This window comes from Nyctibius grandis, chromosome 11 (genome assembly GCF_013368605.1).
Source record: "Nyctibius grandis isolate bNycGra1 chromosome 11, bNycGra1.pri, whole genome shotgun sequence".
Classification (NCBI taxonomy): domain Eukaryota; kingdom Metazoa; phylum Chordata; class Aves; order Nyctibiiformes; family Nyctibiidae; genus Nyctibius; species Nyctibius grandis.
In genome coordinates this window covers 149,595-171,597 of record NC_090668.1, presented here as the reverse complement: position 1 = coordinate 171,597, position 22,003 = coordinate 149,595, and the positions used below count along the sequence as shown (strand labels likewise).

General features: G+C 65.5%; 1 protein-coding gene across 4 annotated transcripts in view; it reads left to right on the top strand.

The window, feature by feature from the left end:
• Positions 1-19,956, top strand: part of LRP1 (LDL receptor related protein 1) — an 80,473-nt gene extending 60,517 nt beyond the window's left edge. For 2 of the 4 annotated variants that reach the window (XM_068410006.1, XM_068410008.1), the window contains 42 exons: positions 14-127; positions 586-735; positions 1,009-1,143; positions 1,667-1,783; positions 2,029-2,157; positions 2,606-2,728; positions 3,166-3,306; positions 3,389-3,576; positions 3,847-4,030; positions 4,255-4,340; positions 4,701-4,820; positions 5,221-5,408; positions 5,667-5,872; positions 6,111-6,299; positions 6,496-6,644; positions 7,135-7,228; positions 7,625-7,741; positions 7,852-7,971; positions 8,500-8,622; positions 8,994-9,119; positions 9,398-9,514; positions 11,338-11,444; positions 11,649-11,781; positions 12,047-12,166; positions 12,684-12,806; positions 13,069-13,212; positions 13,302-13,436; positions 13,702-13,821; positions 14,097-14,368; positions 14,459-14,637; positions 14,926-15,032; positions 15,251-15,367; positions 15,714-15,890; positions 16,286-16,426; positions 16,511-16,684; positions 16,765-16,926; positions 17,203-17,377; positions 17,575-17,679; positions 17,869-17,933; positions 18,125-18,212; positions 18,399-18,543; positions 18,886-19,956. In XM_068410006.1, coding sequence (XP_068266107.1) covers positions 14-127; positions 586-735; positions 1,009-1,143; positions 1,667-1,783; positions 2,029-2,157; positions 2,606-2,728; positions 3,166-3,306; positions 3,389-3,576; positions 3,847-4,030; positions 4,255-4,340; positions 4,701-4,820; positions 5,221-5,408; positions 5,667-5,872; positions 6,111-6,299; positions 6,496-6,644; positions 7,135-7,228; positions 7,625-7,741; positions 7,852-7,971; positions 8,500-8,622; positions 8,994-9,119; positions 9,398-9,514; positions 11,338-11,444; positions 11,649-11,781; positions 12,047-12,166; positions 12,684-12,806; positions 13,069-13,212; positions 13,302-13,436; positions 13,702-13,821; positions 14,097-14,368; positions 14,459-14,637; positions 14,926-15,032; positions 15,251-15,367; positions 15,714-15,890; positions 16,286-16,426; positions 16,511-16,684; positions 16,765-16,926; positions 17,203-17,377; positions 17,575-17,679; positions 17,869-17,933; positions 18,125-18,212; positions 18,399-18,543; positions 18,886-19,026 — 5,846 coding nt within the window. In that variant the 3' untranslated portion in view covers positions 19,027-19,956. Of the gene's footprint in view, positions 1-13; positions 128-585; positions 736-1,008; positions 1,144-1,666; positions 1,784-2,028; positions 2,158-2,605; positions 2,729-3,165; positions 3,307-3,388; positions 3,577-3,846; positions 4,031-4,254; positions 4,341-4,700; positions 4,821-5,220; positions 5,409-5,666; positions 5,873-6,110; positions 6,300-6,495; positions 6,645-7,134; positions 7,229-7,624; positions 7,742-7,851; positions 7,972-8,499; positions 8,623-8,993; positions 9,120-9,397; positions 9,515-11,337; positions 11,445-11,648; positions 11,782-12,046; positions 12,167-12,683; positions 12,807-13,068; positions 13,213-13,301; positions 13,437-13,701; positions 13,822-14,096; positions 14,369-14,458; positions 14,638-14,925; positions 15,033-15,250; positions 15,368-15,713; positions 15,891-16,285; positions 16,427-16,510; positions 16,685-16,764; positions 16,927-17,202; positions 17,378-17,574; positions 17,680-17,868; positions 17,934-18,124; positions 18,213-18,398; positions 18,544-18,885 lie in introns of those variants that run through there. The other 2 variants (XM_068410007.1, XM_068410009.1) reach the window with 2 other exon arrangements.
• The last annotated feature ends 2,047 nt before the right edge of the window (positions 19,957-22,003 follow it).

Here is a 22,003-nt window from a genome sequence, read left to right as displayed (position 1 = left end):
TTCCCCCTTACAGAAACCAGCTGCGCTGCTACTGAGTTCCGCTGCCGAGACGGGAGCTGCATCGGGAATTCGAGCCGCTGTAACCAGTTCATCGATTGCGAGGACGCTTCGGATGAAATGAACTGCAGTGAGTGCCCCAGCCGCTGTCCCCTGTTCCCCGCTGCCCCCCAGCTCTGCCCTGCTGTGGCTCTGGAGATGCTCTTCCCGGGAGCCTGGGTCCCTGCACCTCGTTTCAGTGTTTGGGATTTGTGCTGGATCAGGGAGGGAGAAGGGCCCTGGCCCCGCTCCCATCAGCAGAGGCCAGCCCGGGTTAGCCCACCGGCTGGAAGCAGCCCCAGCCCATCGCTGCAGCCCCCCACACCGTGCTTGGCACCTCACCACCCGACAGCCTGTCAGAAGCACTTAACGTGGTCCCAGCAGCTCGGGGCACACGTGGAGCAGAGTCAGCTCGGTGCTGCTCTGGGGAGGGAAGGGCCACCAGCAGCAGGGCGAGGGCTGGTGCTGCGCAGCGGGAGCTGGACCGAAGGGCTGTGCCACTGGCGAGCAGCACCCGTCACCCAGGGCTCCTGGTGTGGTTTCTTGCAGCCGCCACCGACTGCAGCAGCTACTTCAAGCTGGGGGTGAAGGGTACCACGTTCCAGAAGTGTGAACACACCTCTCTGTGCTACGCTCCGAGCTGGGTGTGCGATGGGGCGAATGACTGTGGAGACTACTCAGATGAGCGCAACTGCCCAGGTGAGAGCGGGGAGAGGAAGGGCCTGGGAGAGCAGGGGCGTCACACCGACCCTCTGGCCGGGTGCTCCCCTTCGGGGCCATTTGGGCAGTGAATGCTTTTTCTGCACACCGGGACCGTTCTCCTTTGCCTGCACAGCTCCTGCAGGAGCGCGGCTCGATGCGGGATCACAGAGGGCTTTTGGGGAGGAATCCTTCAGTCGGGCGGTTCTGGGTAGGGAGGGGGCAGGACGTGTCCGCGCCACCACCCTTACTGACGTTCCCTTCACAAACCAGGCGGGAGGAAACCCAAGTGTCCAGCCAATTACTTCGCCTGCCCGAGCGGGAGGTGCATCCCCATGACTTGGACCTGTGACAAGGAGGACGACTGCGAGAATGGAGAAGACGAGACTCACTGCAGTGAGCGGCAGGGTGGGGAGAGCGAGGGGCTCCGGGGCGATAGCACGGGGTGGCGGGCGCAAGCGTACTGAAGGGGAGGCAGGACCCTCTCCTCCCTCAGCATCCCTTGGCCAAGGACCAGACTCCAGATTCTTCCCTCTCTGCGATCTTATTCCACAAGCTGGGGCTTCTAACTGTGACCAGTGCAAACGTCCTTGTGTGTTTGCTCAGCAAGTGCACGAGTGCCCATGGTCACTTTGAGGGTGGCTAGTTATGGCTCATTTGAGTTAACCTCCCTGAAAAAACCATTTGATTCCAACCTCCCTGAAAAAACCCCAAACGGTGCTCAGGAACTGGGGACCCTCCCCAGCTCCAGAGCAGGGAATCCCACACCAGTCCTGCAGCTGCAGTGCCCATCAGTGTGGCACTGCCAGGGCTGGGTGAGCAGTAGCCCCAGCACCACGCTGGGCTTCATCCCCGGAGCCCGGCTGGCCCAGCCTGGCTGTGTCCTTCCCCCCACGTCGCCCCAGCTCTGACCCCTCCTCTCCTCTCCCAGACAAGTTCTGCTACCCCGTGCAGTTTGAGTGCAACAACCACCGCTGCATCTCCAAGCTCTGGGTGTGTGACGGGGCAGACGACTGCGGGGATGGCTCTGATGAGGACAGCCGCTGCCGTGAGTCTGCTCCAGCGCATGCTCTGACCTCCCGCGGTCCCTGCCTGCGCTGCTGCTCTGTGTCTGTGTATTCCTGCCCCTGCCCACCCCTTCTCCCACCTGTGCTTTCCCATGCTGCGGTCCTCACTGCTCTCCTGTGTTCTGTATCTTGGGGCTCCCCTGAGACGTGGGGACACGTAGCCCAAGAGCGCCGGTTCTCCAGAAGCGGAGGTGACCAGGCTCTTTCCTGCTTCTCCTTTCCACAGGGCTGACCACCTGCAGCACGGGATCCTTCCAGTGCCCGGGCACCTATGTGTGCGTGCCGGAGCGCTGGCTCTGTGACGGGGACAAGGACTGTGCGGACGGAGCTGACGAGACCCTCGCTGCTGGCTGCTGTGAGTCCCCGGGGTCTGGGTGCGTGGCAGGGCCGGGGCTGGAGAGGAGCGGAGGGTAGTGCAGGCAGAGCTGCCTGGGGAGCTAGCCCCACTCCCCGGGGTCCCTGTCGGTAGCAGACGGGGTGCCTTGTCCTGGTCACTTCCCTGCGGTGCTGTGGTCACAGCAGACCTGGACACGGGGATGTTTGGGTGCCTTTCCCTGGCTGTGAGGAGAGGAGCATCGTCTCACAGAGCAATAGCCAAAGGCACCACGTTGCCTGGGTGCTGTGCACAGTCACGGGACAAGGGTGCAGGCCTGGGCTCAGGCTGGGGACGGAGGAGCGGGAGTCCCTGCCCCGGCTGGGCGGTGCCTCAGCTCTTGTCCCCAGCACCCCAGGACACAGGGCTCGGAGGGCAGGCAGGAGGGCATGCAGTGTGGCGGGGGGCTGACAGCGGTGCCTCGTTGCAGTGTACAACAACACATGTGACGAGCGGGAGTTCATGTGCGGGAACCGCCAGTGCATTCCCAAGCACTTTGTCTGCGACCACGATGACGACTGCGGCGACGGCTCGGACGAGTCCCCGGAGTGTGGTGGGTGTCTGCGCAACGGGGGAGGACAGTGAGAGCCATATCTCCTGTAGCACTGGACTGAGCAGCCACGCTGGGTCTTGTGGGCTTTGAGATGGGACCCTGGAGGGGTCTTCATCATCCAGAAGGGGTTTGACATGAGAGCAGGGTGAGGGGGAACCAGGAGAAGGAGGTGTTCAGTGCTGGGGAGCCCCAGGAGAGCTGTACCCCCAGCTCCGCTGCAGGGCATCCACCCGGGCACAGAGCAGTTTGGTGACCCAAAGCCACCCGCGTTTGCCGCCTCCTTGGCCGCTGTGGTGCAGCCCTGTGCCGAGGCGGCTGCAGGGGGGTTTGGGCACCCGCGCCACGGCTCCGCACAGCCCAGCTGCCGTGGTGTCCCCATCGCTCCTGGCCGGCTCGGGGAGGTGCGCTCGCCGTCTCACCCCACTGCCTCTCCACAGAGTACCCCACGTGCGGCCCCCACGAGTTCCGCTGCGCCAACGGCCGCTGCCTCAGCAACAGGCAGTGGGAGTGCGACGGCGAGTTCGACTGCCACGACCACTCGGACGAGGCGCCCAAGAACCCGCGCTGCACCAGCCCAGGTACCCGCGGGGCCGCGGCCGGGAGCGGGGCCGCCCGCTGCCTCGCGCTGACCGCCGCCGCCTCCTCTCCGCCCCGCTGCAGAGAACAAGTGCAACGACTCCTTCTTCCTCTGCAAGAACGGGAAGTGCATCCCGGAGGCGCTGCTTTGCGACAACAACAACGACTGCGCGGACGGCTCGGACGAGCTCAACTGCTTCATCAACGAGTGTCTCAACAAGAAGCTGAGCGGCTGTTCCCAGGAGTGCGAGGACCTCAAGATCGGATACAAGGTAGGGGCCTGCAGGCTGGGAGGGTCGGCTGGAGGGATGCTCTCCCGCTCCCTTCCTCCTCCGCAAGCACTCCCAGCGTGAGGGCTCCTTCTGTCCTGTGCCAGCTGGGCAGGGGGTGCACACGTGGGCACTTTCGGCCCGTGCTTGCACGTGCTGCTTTTGCGTCTGCAAGTTGTCTGTGCCTGAGCCTGCTTGTCCCGTGGTGATGCCTGTCACGTCCCAGCGTGCGGGCCCTGGATGTGTCTAACAGCTCCGGGTTGCCTCCTGCAGTGTAGATGCCGTCCCGGGTTCCGGCTGAAGGACGACGGGAAGACGTGCATTGACATCGATGAGTGCTCCACCACCTACCCCTGCAGCCAGAAGTGCATCAACACTCTGGGGAGCTACAAGTGCCTGTGCATAGAGGGCTACAAGCTCAAACCTGACAACCCCACCAGCTGTAAAGCTGTCACAGGTGAGAGCCGGGAGCGGGCTGTGGAGGCAGGGATGCTCTTCTGGCGACCGTGGGATGCTGCTGGCGTTGGAGTCGGCTGCGGTGCTCCGCAAGGCAGAGCAGCTGCACCTGACTCACGAAGGAGAGCTGGGAAGCAGCGGAGCAGGGAGGGCGGCAAGTCCACAGGGGATCTGCCTACGTCCCAGCAGCGCTTCCCTGACACGTCTTATGGTTTCCATGTGCAGATGAAGAGCCCTTCCTCATCTTCGCCAACCGGTACTACCTGAGGAAGCTCAATCTGGATGGCTCCAACTACACACTGCTCAAGCAGGTGCGGGGGAGCTGGGGCACGAGGGGGCACCAGCCTCACGTGGCCGGGGGTTTGGGGTTGGAGAGAGGCCCTGCAGGGCAGGAGACCGGCCAGCCTGGGAGTTCGGGCTCTTGGCTTCCTGGGCAGGTGGTGGATCCCGTATAAACAGCAGCTCTCACCACTGAGGAGGTCCCATGTAAACAGGAGCTCTTTGGTGGCCGACCTTTATAAGGCAGGGGCTGCACAACAGTCTGTAGGTGCTTTCAGCTTCTCTGCTGCAGGGACCGGGAGTTGAGGCTGGGGGCTCACTGGTCTTTCTAAAGCCCCCGTGACCCTGTGCGAGCAGGTGAGGCTGCTTCAACGCTTCTCCCTTCCTCCCAGGGGCTGAACAACGCGGTGGCTCTGGATTTTGACTATCGGGAGCAGATGATCTACTGGACAGATGTCACCACGCAGGGCAGCATGATCCGCCGCATGCACATCAACGGGAGCAACGTTCAGGTGCGGGGCTGAGGCAGCCCCTCGGGCACCCCCGGTCCGGGCAGCTGGTCCTCACCCACCTCCTGCACAGAGACGCTGCCCGGAGGGGCCCAGACTGGCACCGGGGCCACCGGGGAAGAGGGCACAAGCCCTGCTGTGGGGTCATCACTGGGCTCAGGGCATCAGCCCAGGTTGCTACAGGGATGTTTGGCAGCACCATCCCGATCAGAGGTGGGCTCCACGCTGCCCCGAAGCAGCAGGCAAGGAGGGCTGGGGGAAGAGAGGAGTGAGGAAAGGGAGCTGGGCAGGACCGTCTGTAGGAGCAGTGTGCCGGGGAAGGGGCGTGTTGTCGTTCCTGAGGGACCAGGGCAGGATCTGGTTCTCCCTGTCCAGCCCCAACATCTCCATTTTCTCCCAACAGGTTCTTCACCGCACTGGCCTCAGCAACCCCGACGGGCTGGCTGTGGACTGGGTGGGAGGCAACCTGTACTGGTGCGACAAAGGTCGGGACACCATCGAGGTGTCGAAGCTCAACGGCGCGTACCGCACCGTGCTGGTGAACTCGGGCCTGCGCGAGCCCCGGGCGCTGGTGGTGGATGTGCAGAACGGGTGAGAGCCTGGGGGACCTGGGCCTTCCCCTCTACGCAGGGAGGGGGCTGGCGGCCCCTCTGCCATCTTGCCGTAGTCCTGGGGGCTGGGAGGTGGGACGGGGCCTTCCCTCCTTGCCTCGGGGACGCCTGGCTGCTTCTCCCCGCCCTGCACCCACGTGCCCAGGCACCTCGGTTTAGCCACGCGACGGGCAGAGTGTGGCCGCTGCTGTGGCTGGGCCGGACTCAGCTTCCCTCTGCTCTTCTGTTTCCTCCCCAGTTACCTATACTGGACGGACTGGGGGGACCACTCCCTGATCGGGAAGATCGGCATGGATGGCACCAACCGCAGCGTCATCGTTGACACCAAGATAACGTGGCCCAATGGCCTCACCCTCGACTACATCAACAGCCGGATCTATTGGGCCGATGCGCGCGAGGACTACATCGAGTTCGCCAGCCTGGACGGCTCCAACCGGCACACGGGTGAGAGCGCCGGGGCTCCCGGGGCGCTGCCAGGCCATTGTGGGGTGGGGGCTTCGGATCGGTTGCAGGAGCAGGAGCCGGGGCTGCCTGGGCAGGTCCCCAGCTCCGGCAGCTCCTCTGTGCCTCTGGCCAGGGGAGGAGGTTTGTTCGCTGGCTGAGCTGTCCCTGGAGAAGGGCTGCGCTGCGGGAGGGGTGGCGTGGGGCAGCCCCTCGCTGAGCCGCCCGCTCCCCCTTGCAGTGCTGAGCCAGGACATCCCGCACATCTTTGCGCTGACCCTCTTTGAGGATTTCATTTACTGGACCGACTGGGAGACCAAGTCCATCAACCGGGCCCACAAGACCACGGGAGCCAACAAGACCCTGCTGATCAGCACCCTGCACCGCCCCATGGACATCCACATCTACCACCCCTACCGCCAGCCTGACGGTGAGCTGCGGGGCGGGCGCTGGGGCAGCCCTGGGCAGGCCGGGGCTGGGCACGACGCGCAAAGGGACACCAGGTTGGGCAGGGGGTGCAGGAGGGGGGTGCGTGGTGAGAAGGGTCTCGCAGCTGGGCATTCACGTGCCACCCGGAGGGTCCCCACCCTTGGTCTGACTCGTGGTTGTCTCTCTGCTCTCCCCAGTTCCCAACCATCCCTGCAAGACCAACAACGCTGGCTGCAGCAACCTCTGCCTCCTCTCACCGGGCGGGGGGCACAAGTGTGCATGTCCCACCAACTTCTACTTGGGCAGCGACGGCAAAACCTGTGTCTCCAACTGCACAGCCAGCCAGGTAACAGCTTGCCTGCCCCTGCATGCGTGGACATCCCCCCAGTGCCGAGCCTGTGCCTGTGCTCGTGTGTGTGTCCCTCCTGCCGTGGTTCCACCAGGTCCCAGCTCCTCTGGTGCTGGTGGTGCCGACGCTGTGTCTGGGTGCTGGTGTGCAAACGCCTTCTCCGGGCGCGGGCAACACCTCCCTCCTGTGGCACTTCCCAGCACATACAGACTGCAGTCGTTTGGGGGTGCCCAGGGGAGCCAGAGACCCTCCGGCTCTGGAACGACCTTCTGCCTGTCCCACTGCCTCCCTCAAACCCCAGCGGCTGTGTGGGGTGGGCTCAGGGTTAAGGCTTTGCTCCAGGTCAGGACACAGAGTGTCCTGGGGGTGTCTGGGAAGGGACAGCATGGAGGTCAGTGCCTTCGGCAGAGTTCCCTGGGGACAAAGCCTTCTGGGGTCCCCCCTCCCCATTCTGAGCCGCCCTCACAAGCTCATCTCTCCGTCACAGTTTGTCTGCAAGAATGACAAGTGCATCCCTTTCTGGTGGAAATGCGACACCGAGGACGACTGCGGGGACCGTTCGGACGAGCCGGAGGACTGCCGTGAGTGCCGAGCAGGGCTGACCGCGGCCCACGGGGTCCCAGCACCCCGGCCACGCTGCCCGGCTCTTGCCAGCTCTACAGCATCTGTGTGCTGTCAGAGCAACCCGGCTGCTTGTGCAGTTGGTCCCCCAAAGCCCTGCTGCTGCTCTGGCATCGGGACAGCACTGCTGCTCCCTGCTCAGCTCCAGCGGAGAGGAGGGTCACCCCATTAACAGGGCTTGGAGAGCACTGGGATGTAACGCACTGTCCCTGCCCCTTCACTGCGCCAGAGCCCAGGTTTGGGTGCTGGTTGCTCAGTCCCTGCTGAGGATCCCAGAGGGGAAAGTGGGAGGTTAAGGTTTGCCCTGAAAACCTTCCCCAGAGCAAAGGTTTCACCCTGTCTTACTCGCCCCACAGCTGAGTTCAAATGCAGGCCGGGGCAGTTCCAGTGCTCCACTGGGATCTGCACCAACCCAGCCTTCATCTGTGATGGAGACAACGACTGCCAGGACAACTCGGATGAAGCCAACTGTGGTAGGCCCTGCACCTCCCCTCGCGACCCTCAAACCCCAGCAGGGCTGCAGCACCCAAGCAGAGCAGAGATGCAGTGTGTCAGGTTTGGACCGCGCTGCCTCCCTCCCCAGATATCCACGTCTGTCTGCCCAGCCAGTTCAAATGCACCAACACCAACCGCTGCATCCCCGGCATTTTCCGCTGCAACGGTCAGGACAACTGCGGTGACGGCGAGGACGAGAAGGACTGCCGTAAGTGAGGAGCTGTTAAGCGTGCTAGGCGTGGGGAGCATGCATGGTAAGGGGCGAGGAGTTCAGTGCTGCATCAGATCCATGTCTTTGGGTATTGGCTTCTCTGCAGGCTGGGTTCTGGGTGGTCCTGCCCCTGGGCATGGAGCTCTCTCCTTACCGCTGCTCTGTGCAGAGCCCCTGTCTGCCGTCACCCTGCTGCCCCTACACACACTTCTGTTTCCTAATGGAAACGAAATCCTTAAATCCCTCAGAGTGGCAAGTTTGATATTTGCCGTGGATTTGCACAGCTGAGGGATCTTGTGGCTTCTGCCCTGTCTCCCTGCAGCTGGTCGAGACTTTTGGGGCTGCCACAGGGCTCTGCTCCCCTCTCCTCTCGTGCATGTGGTCACCAACCGTGGCCAGACACTTGTTGTGGTGCCCGGACCATCTGCGTGCCTCTCTGCTCTGTGGGGTGGTTTTGTGGGGTGCTGGCTGGCAGAGCCCTGCCTGCCCCGCTGCCTCTCCTGACTCTGCTCCTCCCTCCTGCAGCGGAGGTGACGTGTGCCCCCAACCAGTTCCAGTGTGCCATCACCAAGCGCTGCATCCCCCGCGTCTGGGTGTGCGACCGGGACAACGACTGCGTGGATGGCTCCGATGAACCCGCCAACTGCAGTAAGAAGCCTGTGCGGAAACGGGGGTGTGGGTCTGGCCACGCCGAAAACGGGAGCTCCCCTGCAGCTGGTCACATCTGTGTGTCTTTGCCTGCGGGGTGGCGGGTCCCTGCTCAGTCCCTGTGGGCAGTGGGTGATGGTGGTGGTGGCTCTGCCTGGATGTGTCCCGCTGAGATACTCCTCTCTCTGACTTCTCCCTGGAGAACTGCTTGAAAGGGGGGATCTTGCCCTGTTCCAAGCAGGGGTGCTGCAGTCAGCCCCAGGCTGCTGGCACAAGGTGCCCATCAGCCCTGCGGGGAAGGAAATGTACCCAGCCAACGCTGACCCCACCTTCCCTGCCCGTACCCCTGTCATCTGTTTTCTTCCCACCAGCACAAATGACGTGTGGTGTGGACGAGTTCCGGTGCAAGGACTCGGGCAGGTGCATCCCAGCGCGCTGGAAGTGCGACGGGGAGGACGACTGCGGGGACGGGTCCGACGAGCCCAAGGAGGAATGCGGTGAGCAGGGACCGGGGCTGGGGAGACGAGCCCAGAGGGCATCTTGTGCCCCCCCTTCCCCTGAGGGTCGGGCTGCCATGGTGCTGCCTGTCCCCTCCAGCCCCACGGAGTGCCTGGGGCTGGGGGAGGTTTTAGCTGCTCCTTTTCCAAACCTGTGGGCCAGGCTGGGTGGAGGGAGGCTGGCAGGGAGCCGCAGCGCCTGCCCTGCTAGCTGGCCTGCCCGTCCCTCCCCGTGTGCAGGGCAGTGCTGACACCTGTCCCTGTCTCGTCCCTCCCAGACGAACGCACCTGCGAGCCCTACCAGTTCCGCTGCAAGAACAACCGCTGCGTGCCGGGCCGCTGGCAGTGCGACTACGACAACGACTGCGGGGACAACTCGGACGAGGAGAGCTGCAGTACGTGCCGCCCTCGAGCCTTTGCTGTCCCGGGAGCTGGCTGTGCAGTGGGGAGGGGAGCGGTCCAGGTGCCCCCAGCCCCTCTGCCTGCCGGTGCTCCCAGCTATGGGGGGGGAGCGTCAGGCTGGCTGGGGCTAACGGCCACAGAGCCTGAGGAGCCGCCTTCTCCCCACGGACAGAACGCGCCTGGCTCCAGGGGCCTGGCTAGCCTGGTCCCGCAGGCAGGGCTCGGCCGCTGGCTGTTGTAAGAGGCCCCAAGTGGGACCCATAAAAGGGAGGAGGTGACCCCAACGCCCTGCCCGGCAGCACACGGGCCCTACGCAGCCGTGCTCACCCACAGGCCTCGCGGGCACCTCGTCCCGCTCGCGATGGAGCAGCTTTGCTTTAGAGCATCGCCCCGTGCTTTGGCCCCAGCCTGGCAGGCAGCACCCATTGAAACCTGGGAAGGTGGTGGGGACACACGGAGCCTTTGGGAGGGAGCTGTGGTACGCCCTGAACCCGGGTCACAAACCTGGACCAGGATGTGGGAAGGCGGCTGGTCCCCAGAAGCCATGGCAGACAATCAAGTTGCTGCCCCTTAATGAAGTTACCACTCGTTAGCGGAGCTGTGCCGGCACCCACCCCGCTGAGCAGCAGAGGACCGTGACTGTCCCTCTGGAGGGGCCCAAGCTGCCCATGGGGTGGCACCGGGCTCTGCTGCCAGCTGCAGGGGCCCGGGCAGAGCCAGACCCTTTCCCACCACGCAGCGCCCGCCCCGGGCCCCTCTGTCTCCCTGCAGCTCTCTAGGGTGCAAGGTTTTTGTTCTTTTCTGTTGAGTTCACGTCGTGTTTTTGAGTTTGTGCCATTTCACTTCATCTTACGTTTTTCTCCATTTTCACACTGTCGTTACGGGGCGCTCAGAGGTAGGTTCCTGCCAAAATCTTTTCATTCCATGTACATGTACTAAAATAAGTGAAGACCATAAATTCTAGGTGAGGGCAGAGGGGTCGGGACAGGACAACCCAGGTGGATTTACTGAGCATCAGCACCAGCATCTCCCTCCACCGGAGCTGCAGTCAGGGGGGATCTGACCCTGCTGCCTCCACGACCAGGCCCCGTGCATGGCTCTTACCTGGCTCCAAAATCTGTCCCCACCTTGACCCTTCCCGCTCCAGCTGGACACCCCCTGCCCTCCTCTTCCCTTTCAGTCCTGTTGCCTTCTGCACTGCGGCAGGAGGGGCCACCTGCCCCATGTCCTACACCGGGGCCTCCCCGGTGCGATGGGGAGGGGAAGGGTCCCGAGAGCCGTCCGGGGCGGGAGGCTGCGCCACGTGCCGTCCTCCTGCAGACGGATTTGGCACCGACTGTGCCGGTGCCGGCCCAGAGGGTGCGTTGGGCTGCGAGGGGGAGTCCGTCCCCGTGCCCTGCGAGAGGATGGGTGTGCCGGCTCTGCCAGGGCGCAGCGGCCGGTGGGGCCGCAGACGTGAGCCGCGGGGAGCTGTGGGGCCAGCGCTGCCTTCGGCGGAGGGCGCCCGGGGGACACGTGCAGCCGGGGAGCTGCCAGAAGCGTGTCTGTACGGCCGCAGTACCCCCCAAAACCCCATTTCCCCACAGGGAGCTGGGAGCCCTGGAGCGGGATGGGAAGGGGGCTGGGAGGTGGTGTCAGCCATGCCCCTCTCTGGCAGCTCCCCCAGCTCTGCTTGTACCCACCCTGTCCCCAGTGCCTCTGACGTGTGTCTGTGTCAGCCTGCGCCCCACAAGCTGCTGGCCAGGGAGCCCTTCTGCCCTCGCAGCCCCGGCCGCAGCCTGCGCTCAGGGGGACGCCCCATGTTCTCTGTCCCCAGCGCCCCGGCCCTGCTCAGAGAGCGAGTTCTCGTGTGCCAACGGCCGCTGCATCGCCGGCCGGTGGAAGTGCGATGGGGACCACGACTGTGCAGACGGCTCTGACGAGGTACGGTACCGAGGGCAGGGGCTCCCTGCCAGCACCTTTGCCCTGCCTGCGTGTGGGACTGGGGACACGTCCCACCCACTCTGCCAGTGGTCCCCCGCCACCAAGGGGGGCTGAGAGCCTGGTCCCGGGGACAGTCACGGGCCAGGAGGCTGCCACAGCTGGGGCTGTCCCTGCTGACCGCTGTCCCTCGCCCTTCCCCTGCAGAAAGACTGCACGCCACGCTGCGAGTTCGACCAGTTCCAGTGCAAGAACGGGCACTGCATCCCCATGCGCTGGCGCTGCGACGCCGACGCGGACTGCATGGATGGCACCGACGAGGAGAACTGCGGCACTGGGGGTAAGGGCAGCGCTGCGTGGCTCCCTCGGGGCTGGGCGTCTTCCCCCTCATCCCCTCGTGTCTCCCGTGTCCCCGCTGCGGGTGGGAGCGCTCCTCTGTGCGTGTGTCAGCACCACTCTGCCCAGCCCCAGGGTGTGCAGGGGACATACCCGAGCCCTGGAGAGCCACCAGCTATGCTGGAAATGGGAGTTGCGGCCCCAGACTGGTGTTCTGGCAGCCAGGCAGCGCTGGCTGACGTGTCTCCTCCTGCCCTGTGCTGCCGCAGTTCGCACGTGTCCCCTGGATGAGTTCCAGTGCAACAACACGCTGTGCAAGCCCCTGGCCTGGAAGTGCGATGGGGAGGATGACTGTGGGGATAACTCCGATGAAAACCCTGAGGAGTGCTGTGAGTGACCCCTCTCCCAGCCCCTGCCTGGCACACGTCTGCCCGCAGGGGCAGCAGCCTGCCCCGAGCACCCGCACGCCGGTGACGGGTGACAGTCCCTGAGCTTGGGCACCGCTGCGGGTACCCGGGGGGGGCTGTGGGTACCTCTGGCAGCTCCGCACATCGCCTGTAGACGGGTCCCTTCGGGGGCAGCCGGGGGAGCCAAGGGGGTGGGTGACTGCGGTCGAGAGCGCAGAGTCGCAGAGGAGCTGAGCCGGGCGTGGGGCTGGCAGTGGGGCGCGGGGCTGGGAGGGCAGGGGCTGGCTGAGAAGAAGGCTGACCCTCCTGCAGCGGGGCCGGCAGCCAGGCGATTGTCTTTGCTTCAGTCTCTTTGCTCTAGTCTCCGGAGCCCGCTCGCCCTCGTGGGACAGGCCTCCCCGGAGAGCGGGCAGAGGCCGAGCAGCGGCTCGTGACAAGTGACAGCCGGGCTATGGCGTCTCCTTTCACCGTCACCGTTTGTTTCTGTTTGCTGGTGCAGTGAAATTCCAGTGTCCCCCCAACAGACCGTTCCGCTGCAAGAACGACCGGGTATGTCTGTGGATCGGTCGACAGTGTGACGGCATTGACAACTGTGGAGACAACACGGATGAGAAGGACTGCGGTGAGTGGGGCTGCCCGCGGGCGCTGCTCCGCGGACGGGGCAGTGGGTCGCCGCCGCTCTCAGGCTGGTCCTCGCAGAGCCCTGGGTTTAGCCCAGGTGTTGGCGTTTGCTTTGCCCGCTGCTTCTTCCCAAAACCGGGAGGCAGGTGTGGGCGTCCTGGGTCCCTGCCTGGTCCCTTCCCACACCATTGGCACCCCGAGGCTCCCGCGGGGCTGGTGCCCGGGGACACGGAGCGTCACAGCCGCTGCCCATGCTCCCGCAGAGTCACCCACGGCCAAGCCCAAGAGCTGCAGCCAGGACAAGAACGAGTTCCTGTGCGAGAACAAGAAGTGCATCAGCGCCAACCTCCGCTGCAACTTCTTTGATGACTGTGGAGATGGCTCCGATGAGGAGTACTGCTCCCACGGTGGGTGGGGAGCTGAGGTGGCCGGGAGGGCGAGGGTGGACACGGGGGAAGCCGCGAAGGCACGGCGCTGACGGCACGTCCCACCCCAGACCACAAGTCGTACGACTGCATGACCAACACCACCATGTGTGGAGACGAGGCCCAGTGCGTTCAGTCGCAGTCCACCACGTACTGCACGTGCCGCAGAGGCTTCCAGAAGGTGCCGGACAAGAATTCCTGCCAAGGTACTTCCTGCCGCTGCCGGAGAGGGCTCGGGGTCGGGCCGTTGGGTTTACGGTTGGTTTTTGCCAGTAAGATGAATCTTCACGCCTGTGGAGCTGCTGGGGCATCAGAAATGGTGTCCTTGGGGCACAGACATGGGGAGTGGGGAGAGACGGGGTCTCTGAGCCCTGGGTAGTGCAGAGCAGCCCCCAGAGAGGGGCCAGCCCCGGCCATGTGCGTGGGGGCACCCTCCGGGTCTCCCCCCGACTCCCGTGTCCCGCTGCCCAGACATCAACGAGTGCCTGCGCTTTGGGACCTGCTCCCAGCTCTGCAACAACACCAAGGGCTCCCACGTCTGCAGCTGCGCCAAGAACTTCATGAAGACGGACAACATGTGCAAGGCAGAAGGTCAGGAGGGAAAGAGGGCGTGCGCAGATCCTGTGCTGCCGCCCTGCAGCACCCACCCTGCTCCTCCTCCGGCCCCTGCACCTCTGCCCACCCTTCCTCCTGGCGCTGCCGCGGGCAGGTGCCGGGCTCTGCCGGTGCCGTCAGTCTGTCCGTCCCCGGCAGAGCCAGCCCTGGGGGGGGCCAAGCTCCCAGCGACCCCATTGCCTGCCCCGCCGTGGAGCTGGACTGACCCCCGGCTCCCGGCCCAGCCCACGCCAACAGCTCCTCCTCTGCAGGCTCCGAGCACCAAATCCTCTACATCGCGGACGACAACAAGATCCGGAGCATGTACCCCTTCAACCCCAACTCGGCCTACGAGCCGGCCTTCCAGGGCGACGAGAACGTGCGCATTGACGCCATGGACATCTACGTCAAGGGCAACAAGATCTACTGGACCAACTGGCACACGGGCCGGATCTCGTACCGGGAGCTGCCCGCCTCCTCCGCTGCCTCCACTGCCTCCAACCGCAACCGGCGCCAGATCGACGGCGGCGTCACCCACCTGAACGTGAGCTCTGCCGGGGGCACGGCGGGAGGCACCGAGGCTGGGTGCCGGCATCCTCTGCCCTCACCTCTCCCCACTTTCTGCCCTTCACAGATCTCAGGGCTGAAGATGCCGCGGGGAATTGCCATCGACTGGGTCGCTGGGAACATCTACTGGACAGACTCGGGGCGGGATGTCATCGAGGTGGCGCAGATGAAAGGGGAGAATCGCAAGACGCTGATCTCGGGGATGATCGATGAGCCCCACGCCATCGTAGTCGACCCGCTTAGGGGGTGAGAGGCTCCAGCCCTTTCTCCCTTCCCTTTGCCCAGCCCTCACCGCGGCTCCTCTCACCAACAAGCCCATCTGTGGCGGAAGGTCCCTGTGCCCCATAATCACTCTCCGTGTCAGCTCAAGTCGCTGTGTCCTGGAGTCATCTGGCCCGTTGGGGTCACGTCGGTGACTCTAGGATGCTGTGGGGAGAACATGGGAGGGTTTCTCCGCCAATGGGGCGTCGGAACTGTCCTGTTCTTCCCCTCCTTGCTCCCGTGCCGGGAATCACCTGCCTGTGTCCTTCGCAGGACTATGTACTGGTCAGACTGGGGCAATCACCCCAAGATCGAGACGGCCGCTATGGACGGGACACTGCGTGAGACCCTGGTGCAGGACAACATCCAGTGGCCAACAGGTGAACCAAGATGGGTGCCAGGAGGGGCACAGGGGTGGCGAAAGCCTTGACAGGAGGGACGTACAACCCGCTCGTGTTGGAGTGGCTCAGCGGGGGAGCTCTGAGCCCTGTGGCAGGGGTGTGCAGGGTGGCGGGGGGCTGCTCCGCTGGTCACTTGGTCAGGAGGGGCTTGGGGTGGGCTGGGGGCCTGTACCTCACCGGGGGTGTGTGCCCCCTAGGCCTGGCCGTGGACTACCACAACGAGCGGCTGTACTGGGCCGACGCCAAGCTCTCCGTCATCGGCAGCATCCGGCTCAACGGCACTGACCCCGTCGTGGCCATCGACAACAAGAAGGGTGAGCAGTGCCCAAGCCCCACAGAACAGCGGGGAGGGACCTGCCGGGGCGTGTCCCTGCGGTGGGGTCACGGCACAGCCTGGCCCCCCGGGGCCCCTGGCCGGGGTCGTGCTGCCGGGCAGACCCCGGCACTGAGCCAGGGATGCTCGGCAGACGGAGCAAGGGCGGGTTTTCCTCATGAAATGCTCCACAGCAGGACCAGAGCCTGCTGGCACTGCTGTCCCCCTCGTGCAGGGTGGGAGGCCCTAGCCTCAGATCCACCCAAAATCCCTCATCGGCCCTGCCCACGGCAGCGCGCAGCCGGGCGTGCCGCCTCTGCCTGCACGTCCCCTCTTCGCTCCCCCAGGGCTGAGCCATCCTTTCAGCATCGACATCTTCGAGGACTACATCTACGGTGTCACCTACATCAACAACCGCATCTTCAAGATCCACAAGTTTGGGCACAAGGCCGTCACCAACCTGACGTCTGGCCTCAACCACGCCACCGACGTTGTGCTCTACCACCAGTACAAGCAACCGGAGGGTGGGTGCCGGGCCTGGGACCCCTGTCCTGCTCCCAGGGTGGGAGGGAGGTGCCCGGAGCCTGATCTCTGGTGTGGGATGCCAGAGGGCGAGGGGAGCACTGGCAGAGCTTGGGGCAAGAGGGGACTCAGCCACCCAGCTTCCCTGCCCGAAGTGGGGGGCATCTGGATGGGCAGAGCAGGGGGGTTGGTGGGGAAGAGAGGGGTGTTGGGGGGGGGTCAGCTGCAATGGCGAGCTGTCAGCTGGTGACCCCCGGGCATCGGGGGATGGGCACAGGGCTCGGGCAGCTGTAGGGCCCTGGGGGGTGTCCTAAAGCTGTTGGGGAGTAGTCGTGTGCCAGGAGGGCTGCGGGTCACCCTACCGTCCTCACCCCGTGTTGTCCTCCCCTCTCGGCAGTGACCAACCCTTGCGACCGCAAGAAGTGCGAGTGGCTCTGCCTGCTCAGCCCCAGTGGCCCCGTCTGCACCTGCCCCAACGGCAAGCGCCTGGACAACGGCACCTGCGTGGTCGTTCCCTCGCCCACCGTCTCCCCCGTCGGTGGGTGGCCCGGAGGAGGAGCGGGAGGGGGGTCCTGCTCGGCGCGGTCTCGCTCACCTCCATCCCTCCATCCCTCCCTGCCAGTGCCCACCACCGACACCTGCGACCTGGTCTGCCTGAACGGCGGCAGCTGCTTCCTCAACGCCCGCAAGCAGGCCAAGTGCCGCTGCCAGCCGCGCTACAACGGCGACAAGTGCCAGATCGACCAGTGCTGGGACTACTGCCAGAACGGGGGCACGTGCGCCGCGTCCCCCTCGGGTGAGGCTGCTGGGGCGAGCCTGGGCTCGGGCTGGTCCTGGGCAGACAGACAGGACCACGCTAACGGCTCTTGTCCTCAGGCATGCCGACCTGCCGCTGCCCCACCGGCTTCACGGGGCCTCGGTGCAACCAGCAAGTGTGCACCGACTACTGCCTCAACAACGGCAGCTGCACCGTCAACCAGGGCAACCAGCCCAACTGCCGCTGCCTGCCCACCTTCATCGGGGACCGCTGCCAGTACCGTGAGTGCTGCCCGCCCGTGGCCAGGGTGGCTGCGACGGCGCCGGGCAGGTCGGGCTGCCGGTCCCCCTCTTCTGGGGGATGCTCCTTGGGGACCCCTGGGGACAGCGCCCGGGAGGTTGGACTCCCAGGTCCCCCTCTTTTGGGGGAAGCTGTCTGGGGACCCGGGGTGATGCGGTGCTCTGTGGGGGACCGGGGCCGCAAGCAGCCCTCCGGAGGGGCCGGCGGTCCGAGGGGCGGCGTGGGGCTGCCCACCCTGACCCCCCCGTCCCCTGCAGGTCAGTGCTTTGACTACTGTGAGAACGAGGGCGTCTGCCAGATGACGGCCAGCGGCGCCAAGCAGTGCCGCTGCCCTCCGCAGTTCGAGGGCGCCCAGTGCCAGGACAACAAGTGCTCCCGGTGCCAGGAGGGCAAGTGCAGCATCAACAAGCAGAGCGGAGAAGTCTCCTGCATGTAGGTGCCAGGGACATCGAACTCGAGGGAGGAAGAGGGGTTGGGGGGAACAAGGACCCAAGAAAAAACCTGTGTCCCTGTGACCGGATCACTGGGGATTGGCCACAGCTGAGAGATGCTGGGCTAACAGCCTCCAGTGAGCAGTCCTGGGTGCTGGGCTGGGGGGACACCTGTGCCTGATCCTCTCTGCCCTGCAGCTGCCCAGACGGCAAGATAGCGCCCAGCTGCCTGACCTGCGACAATTACTGCCTGCACGGCGGCACCTGCTCCATCAGCGACAAGACACAGCTGCCCGAGTGCCTGTAAGCAGAGCTGGGGGCTGGGGGGGGCAGTGGGGGGGCTACAGGCAGACACAAGCAGAGGGAGCACGTGCCTGACAGACCCCTATCTGTGTGCCCCCCTGACCCCCAGGTCTGTGCCCCACCTCTCCCTCCCCGTCCCCGCATGCTGTCCTGCCCCTGCTAACCCCGGTGCTCTCCCTGCACTCTCAGGTGCCCAGTGGGGATGACAGGGACGCGCTGCGAGGACTTCATCGTCAGCGAGCAGCAGAGCAACCGTACGTATGAGGCAGTTGTGCCCCGGGGAGCACCGTGGTCCCGGTGCTAAACCAGGGGGGTCGGGGGCAGGTCCTTTCCTGCAGGGCAGGGCCAGCCCGGGCTGCTGGACCCGCTGCTGCCCGGGGCTTGGGGCATGCGGGCACTGGCCCCCGTGCACGCTGGTCCTGTACCCGCGCCTCTCCTCCCGCAGGAACGGCCTCCATTGTCATCCCCATCCTGCTGCTGCTCGTCCTCCTCACCGTGGTGGCTTTTGTCTGGTACAAGTGGAGGATTAAAGGGTGAGTCTGAGCTGCTGGGGGCTGAGAGGGAGCGTTAGCCAGCCAGGACCAGGACAGAAACCCTCCTTGCAGGGCTTGAAAGCCTCACTTGTGCAGGCAAACAAACAGGACCACAGGTGGGATGGGGCCCCCGTTCACTGCACCCCGTGTTGCTGGCACTGACCCGCCGTCTCACACCCTCCCCAGCGCCAAAGGCTTCCAGCACCAGCGGATGACGAACGGTGCCATGAATGTGGAGATCGGGAACCCCACCTACAAAATGTACGAGGGGGAGCCCGACGACGACGTGGGGGAGCTGCTGGACGCGGACTTCGCCCTGGACCCTGACAAGGTGAGAGCGGGGCCGCCGTGGCACGGAGCGGTCATCGGCTGCGCAGGGTCCAGCACGAAGCGGAGGGGGCACACGCTGAGGTGGGGGACACGTTGCTGTGGCAGTGTCAGGGCTCCACGGGGCTGCTGTCTGTGCAGAGGAGGCTGGGGGGCTCCGAGGGGTCGCAAAGGCTGCAGGGTTGGAGGCTGTGGGGAGGGACAGCGGCAGCAGCAGGGTCAGCGGTGCCGTACCGGGAGGAGGTCGGGGCTGGGGCGGGCTCTCGCCGAGGCACCCCGGGGCAAGGGACGCCTCTGGGCCAGGAGGTAGCCATGCCCCCTCCCACCCGCTCCCCCCTCTCTGCAGCCCACCAACTTCACCAACCCCGTCTACGCCACGCTGTACATGGGCGCCCACAACAGCCGCAACTCGCTGGCCAGCACGGACGAGAAGCGGGAGCTGCTGTCGCGGGGCGCGGACGATGACCTGGCAGACCCCCTGGCATAGGGGCAGGACAGGGCACAGGGCTGCCGGGCCGCGGCGCCCGGGCCTGGCACAGACACCCATTGCAGGAGGCGGGCGGGGGCCGGGGGGGCCAAGAGCCACTGTATAAATGTACAAATGAAGGATTATTACTTTTCTATGTGAGCAGTATTATTACCTGTATATTCCTCGGTACCAGGCCTCGGCGCCTCTCATTGCCAGATCCGGCTTTGGTTTATTTTAAATCTCTTTACATTGGGCCCCCCCCGTCCCCCTCCCACCCGCCAGCGTTTCAGAGCAGGGATGGTGCCACGGTCGGGGTGCCAGGACGGGCTCGGGGCGGCCGCTGCAGCTGACGGGCGACGCGGGGTTATCGCTCCGTGGGCGTGGGCAGGAGGGAGGCTGCACCTCCCAGCTCTCGGCTCAGAGCCCCGGCTCAAGCAGCTCCTCTCTCCGGGGGCCCTGTTTCCTTCCCCCCTAAATCTGCTGCTCCCCGGGTCCCCCCTTCTCCTGCAGCTTGGCCTCTGCAAACCCCCCTCGGCCCCCCGTTCCCCTCCCTCCCCACCTTTCCTCCACCGACCCCCCTCCCCGCCATTCTCGGCTCTGCCCGACTGTTACAGGGGACAGGGACGAAGGTCCCCACCGCTGCCCCCAGCCCTGTTGGGGTGGGGAGGGTGCCCATACCTGGCGGGCCCGGCCCCATGGCCCCTCGCTCCGGCTTGTCGTCTGCACCTCGCCCACTCTCCAACATGCACATTTTTTAACAGGAAAAAAACCTACAAAAACATGGAGATGACCTAGCTTTTATAGTAGAAATAAATAAACGCATGTGGGGGGAGGGCAGGGGGCGACCCCATCCTTTTATTGGGGGGAAATGTTTTAATAATTTTTGCTGGATTACTTTACAACTAAACAAAACAGATATTGTTATAAATAAAATTTTTAAAAACTGAAGCGCAGGCTGCTGGTTGGTGGGAAGGCACGTGCCAGGGAGGGGGCGGGGGGGAGCCCAGGCACCCGTGCCAGCCGGGTCCCAGGTCACCGGGTGCCGTGGCCCTGACGTCCTCGAAGCCCAGCGCCAGTGCTGGCCCGAGGAGCGGTGAGGAGGGGTGTCACGGGCGGATGGGGTAAGGCAGGAGGATCCCACCAGGGCCTCTGGCTCCATCACGTTGCGCTGGGTGTGCACGAGAGGGGGCACAGGGTCTTCCGTGCGGGACCCTGGGCAGGGAGCGTGGATGGGAGGGAGAGTTGTGCGTGTGTGTGCGAACCTGAGTTGTGTGTGTGCGTGTGTGCTGGCCAGAGCATGCGTGTGCAAACCTGAGTGTGCGTGTGCGGGACTGAGTGTGCGTGTGCCGCGCCATCTGGGTGCTCTCTGGGGTGCGGTGCCCGTGCGGGTGCACGTGCCACTCGGGTTGACGCGCCTGTGAGCACACGCGGGTGCGACGGCCCCCGGCTGCTGGCGGCACCTCCGGGGCCCCGACGGCGGCTCCTTCCCCTGCGCTGCGGGAGCAGAAACGCCCCAAGGCTCCGGGCTCCGGGCACCGGGCACCGGACCCGGGCACGGGCGGGCGCGCGGTCCCGGCAGCCACCACCAGGTGGCGCCGCCGCCCTCGAGAAGGGGCTGGGGGCTGCACGCGCGCCCCGGTGCCCCTGCGTGCGGCCCTGCGGCGGGCAGGGGCAGGGCCGGGGGGGGCAGAGGGGCGCGGGGGGCGGCCGGTCCCCTCTGCAGCGACCGCTCGTGTGCCCTCCCCCGCCGCTCCTCGCCCCGGCCTTGCCCCCCCCGCACAACCCCGGGCACCGAGCCGGCGGGGACGGCTGGGGCAGCACCGGGTGCTGAGGGCGGGGGGCTCGGGAGGGACCACCGGTACCCTCGGACGGCAGCGGGGGCCAGCGGGCACGGCCGGCCGCCCAGGGGCTCGCGTCCGCCCCGGCGGGCTCGGGCTGAGCGGGACAGGGCGAGGGCAGGGGGCGAGGGCGAGGGCGGGCCTGTGCTTGGGCTGTCCGGCTCTGGGGCCGGCAGCCGCACCCCGACCGGTCCCGCTCGGCCCTGCCGTGTGCCGGGCCGCGGCCGCAGAGCCGTGAGCGGGTTGCGGGGGGAGCCCAGGGCCGTGGCGGGGGGCCCGTGGCACCCGCGGGCTGCGGCTCGTTGGAGTGGGTCGACCCTCGGCACCCTCCTTGCCAGCATCTGCCTCGGCACCAGCCCCCCCGGCTGCTGCCTTTGAAAAGCCCCAAACTCCTCTGCAAAGGGACTCGCGTGGCCCGAGCGCGGCGCAGCCCTCAGATCTATTTCAATACCGTCTCTTTGTTCACTTATCGGTTTCTTATATCTCCTCTAGAGGTTTTTTTTCCCCCTCTCCCCTCTCTCCCCCCCCCTTTTCTCTTCATTTTCCTTCAATCTTTCGTATTTTTTTAAACCTTCGCTTGTTTCCCCTCACCATGCCTCTGCCCTCACAGATTTTAGGCCAGTGGCTGTTAATTGGGTGGGAGGGGCCTTCCCAGGGCCCCCCCCGGACCTCTTGCAGACCCTGGTGTCCCTTTGCTCCCTGGTGAGACCATCAGGGACACCAGGACCCTCCTGGGAGTTTACTCCTGCAATGTGGGGCAAGGCCCCGGCCGCACAGGGGTAGCAGGTCTGGAGGGTTCATGGGCTGTGCCAGCAAGGTTGGCCCCACACAGCCCCCAGCCAGGGCTCAGCCGCCCCATCCCTTCCACGGCCCTGGGGCAAACGGGGTAAATGCAGCACTGGGGGGAGCCAGCGCTTGGGTCCCTGGGGGGATTGTTGTGGGATCCCAGCTGGGCAGGGAGGGGGTGTGGAGGCTCCTGCCAGTGTGGGAAGCGGGGAGCAGGGGAGGAGCAGGAGCACGGGCCGTGGGGCTGGCAGTGGCTCTCACACCAGCTGGCAGCGCTGGCACCACGGCAGCAACAATAGATGAGCTGAAGGGACCTGCCCTGGAGGGAGGGCTCCCCTGCACCCCGGCTGCGGACCCTGAGTGCCACGTGC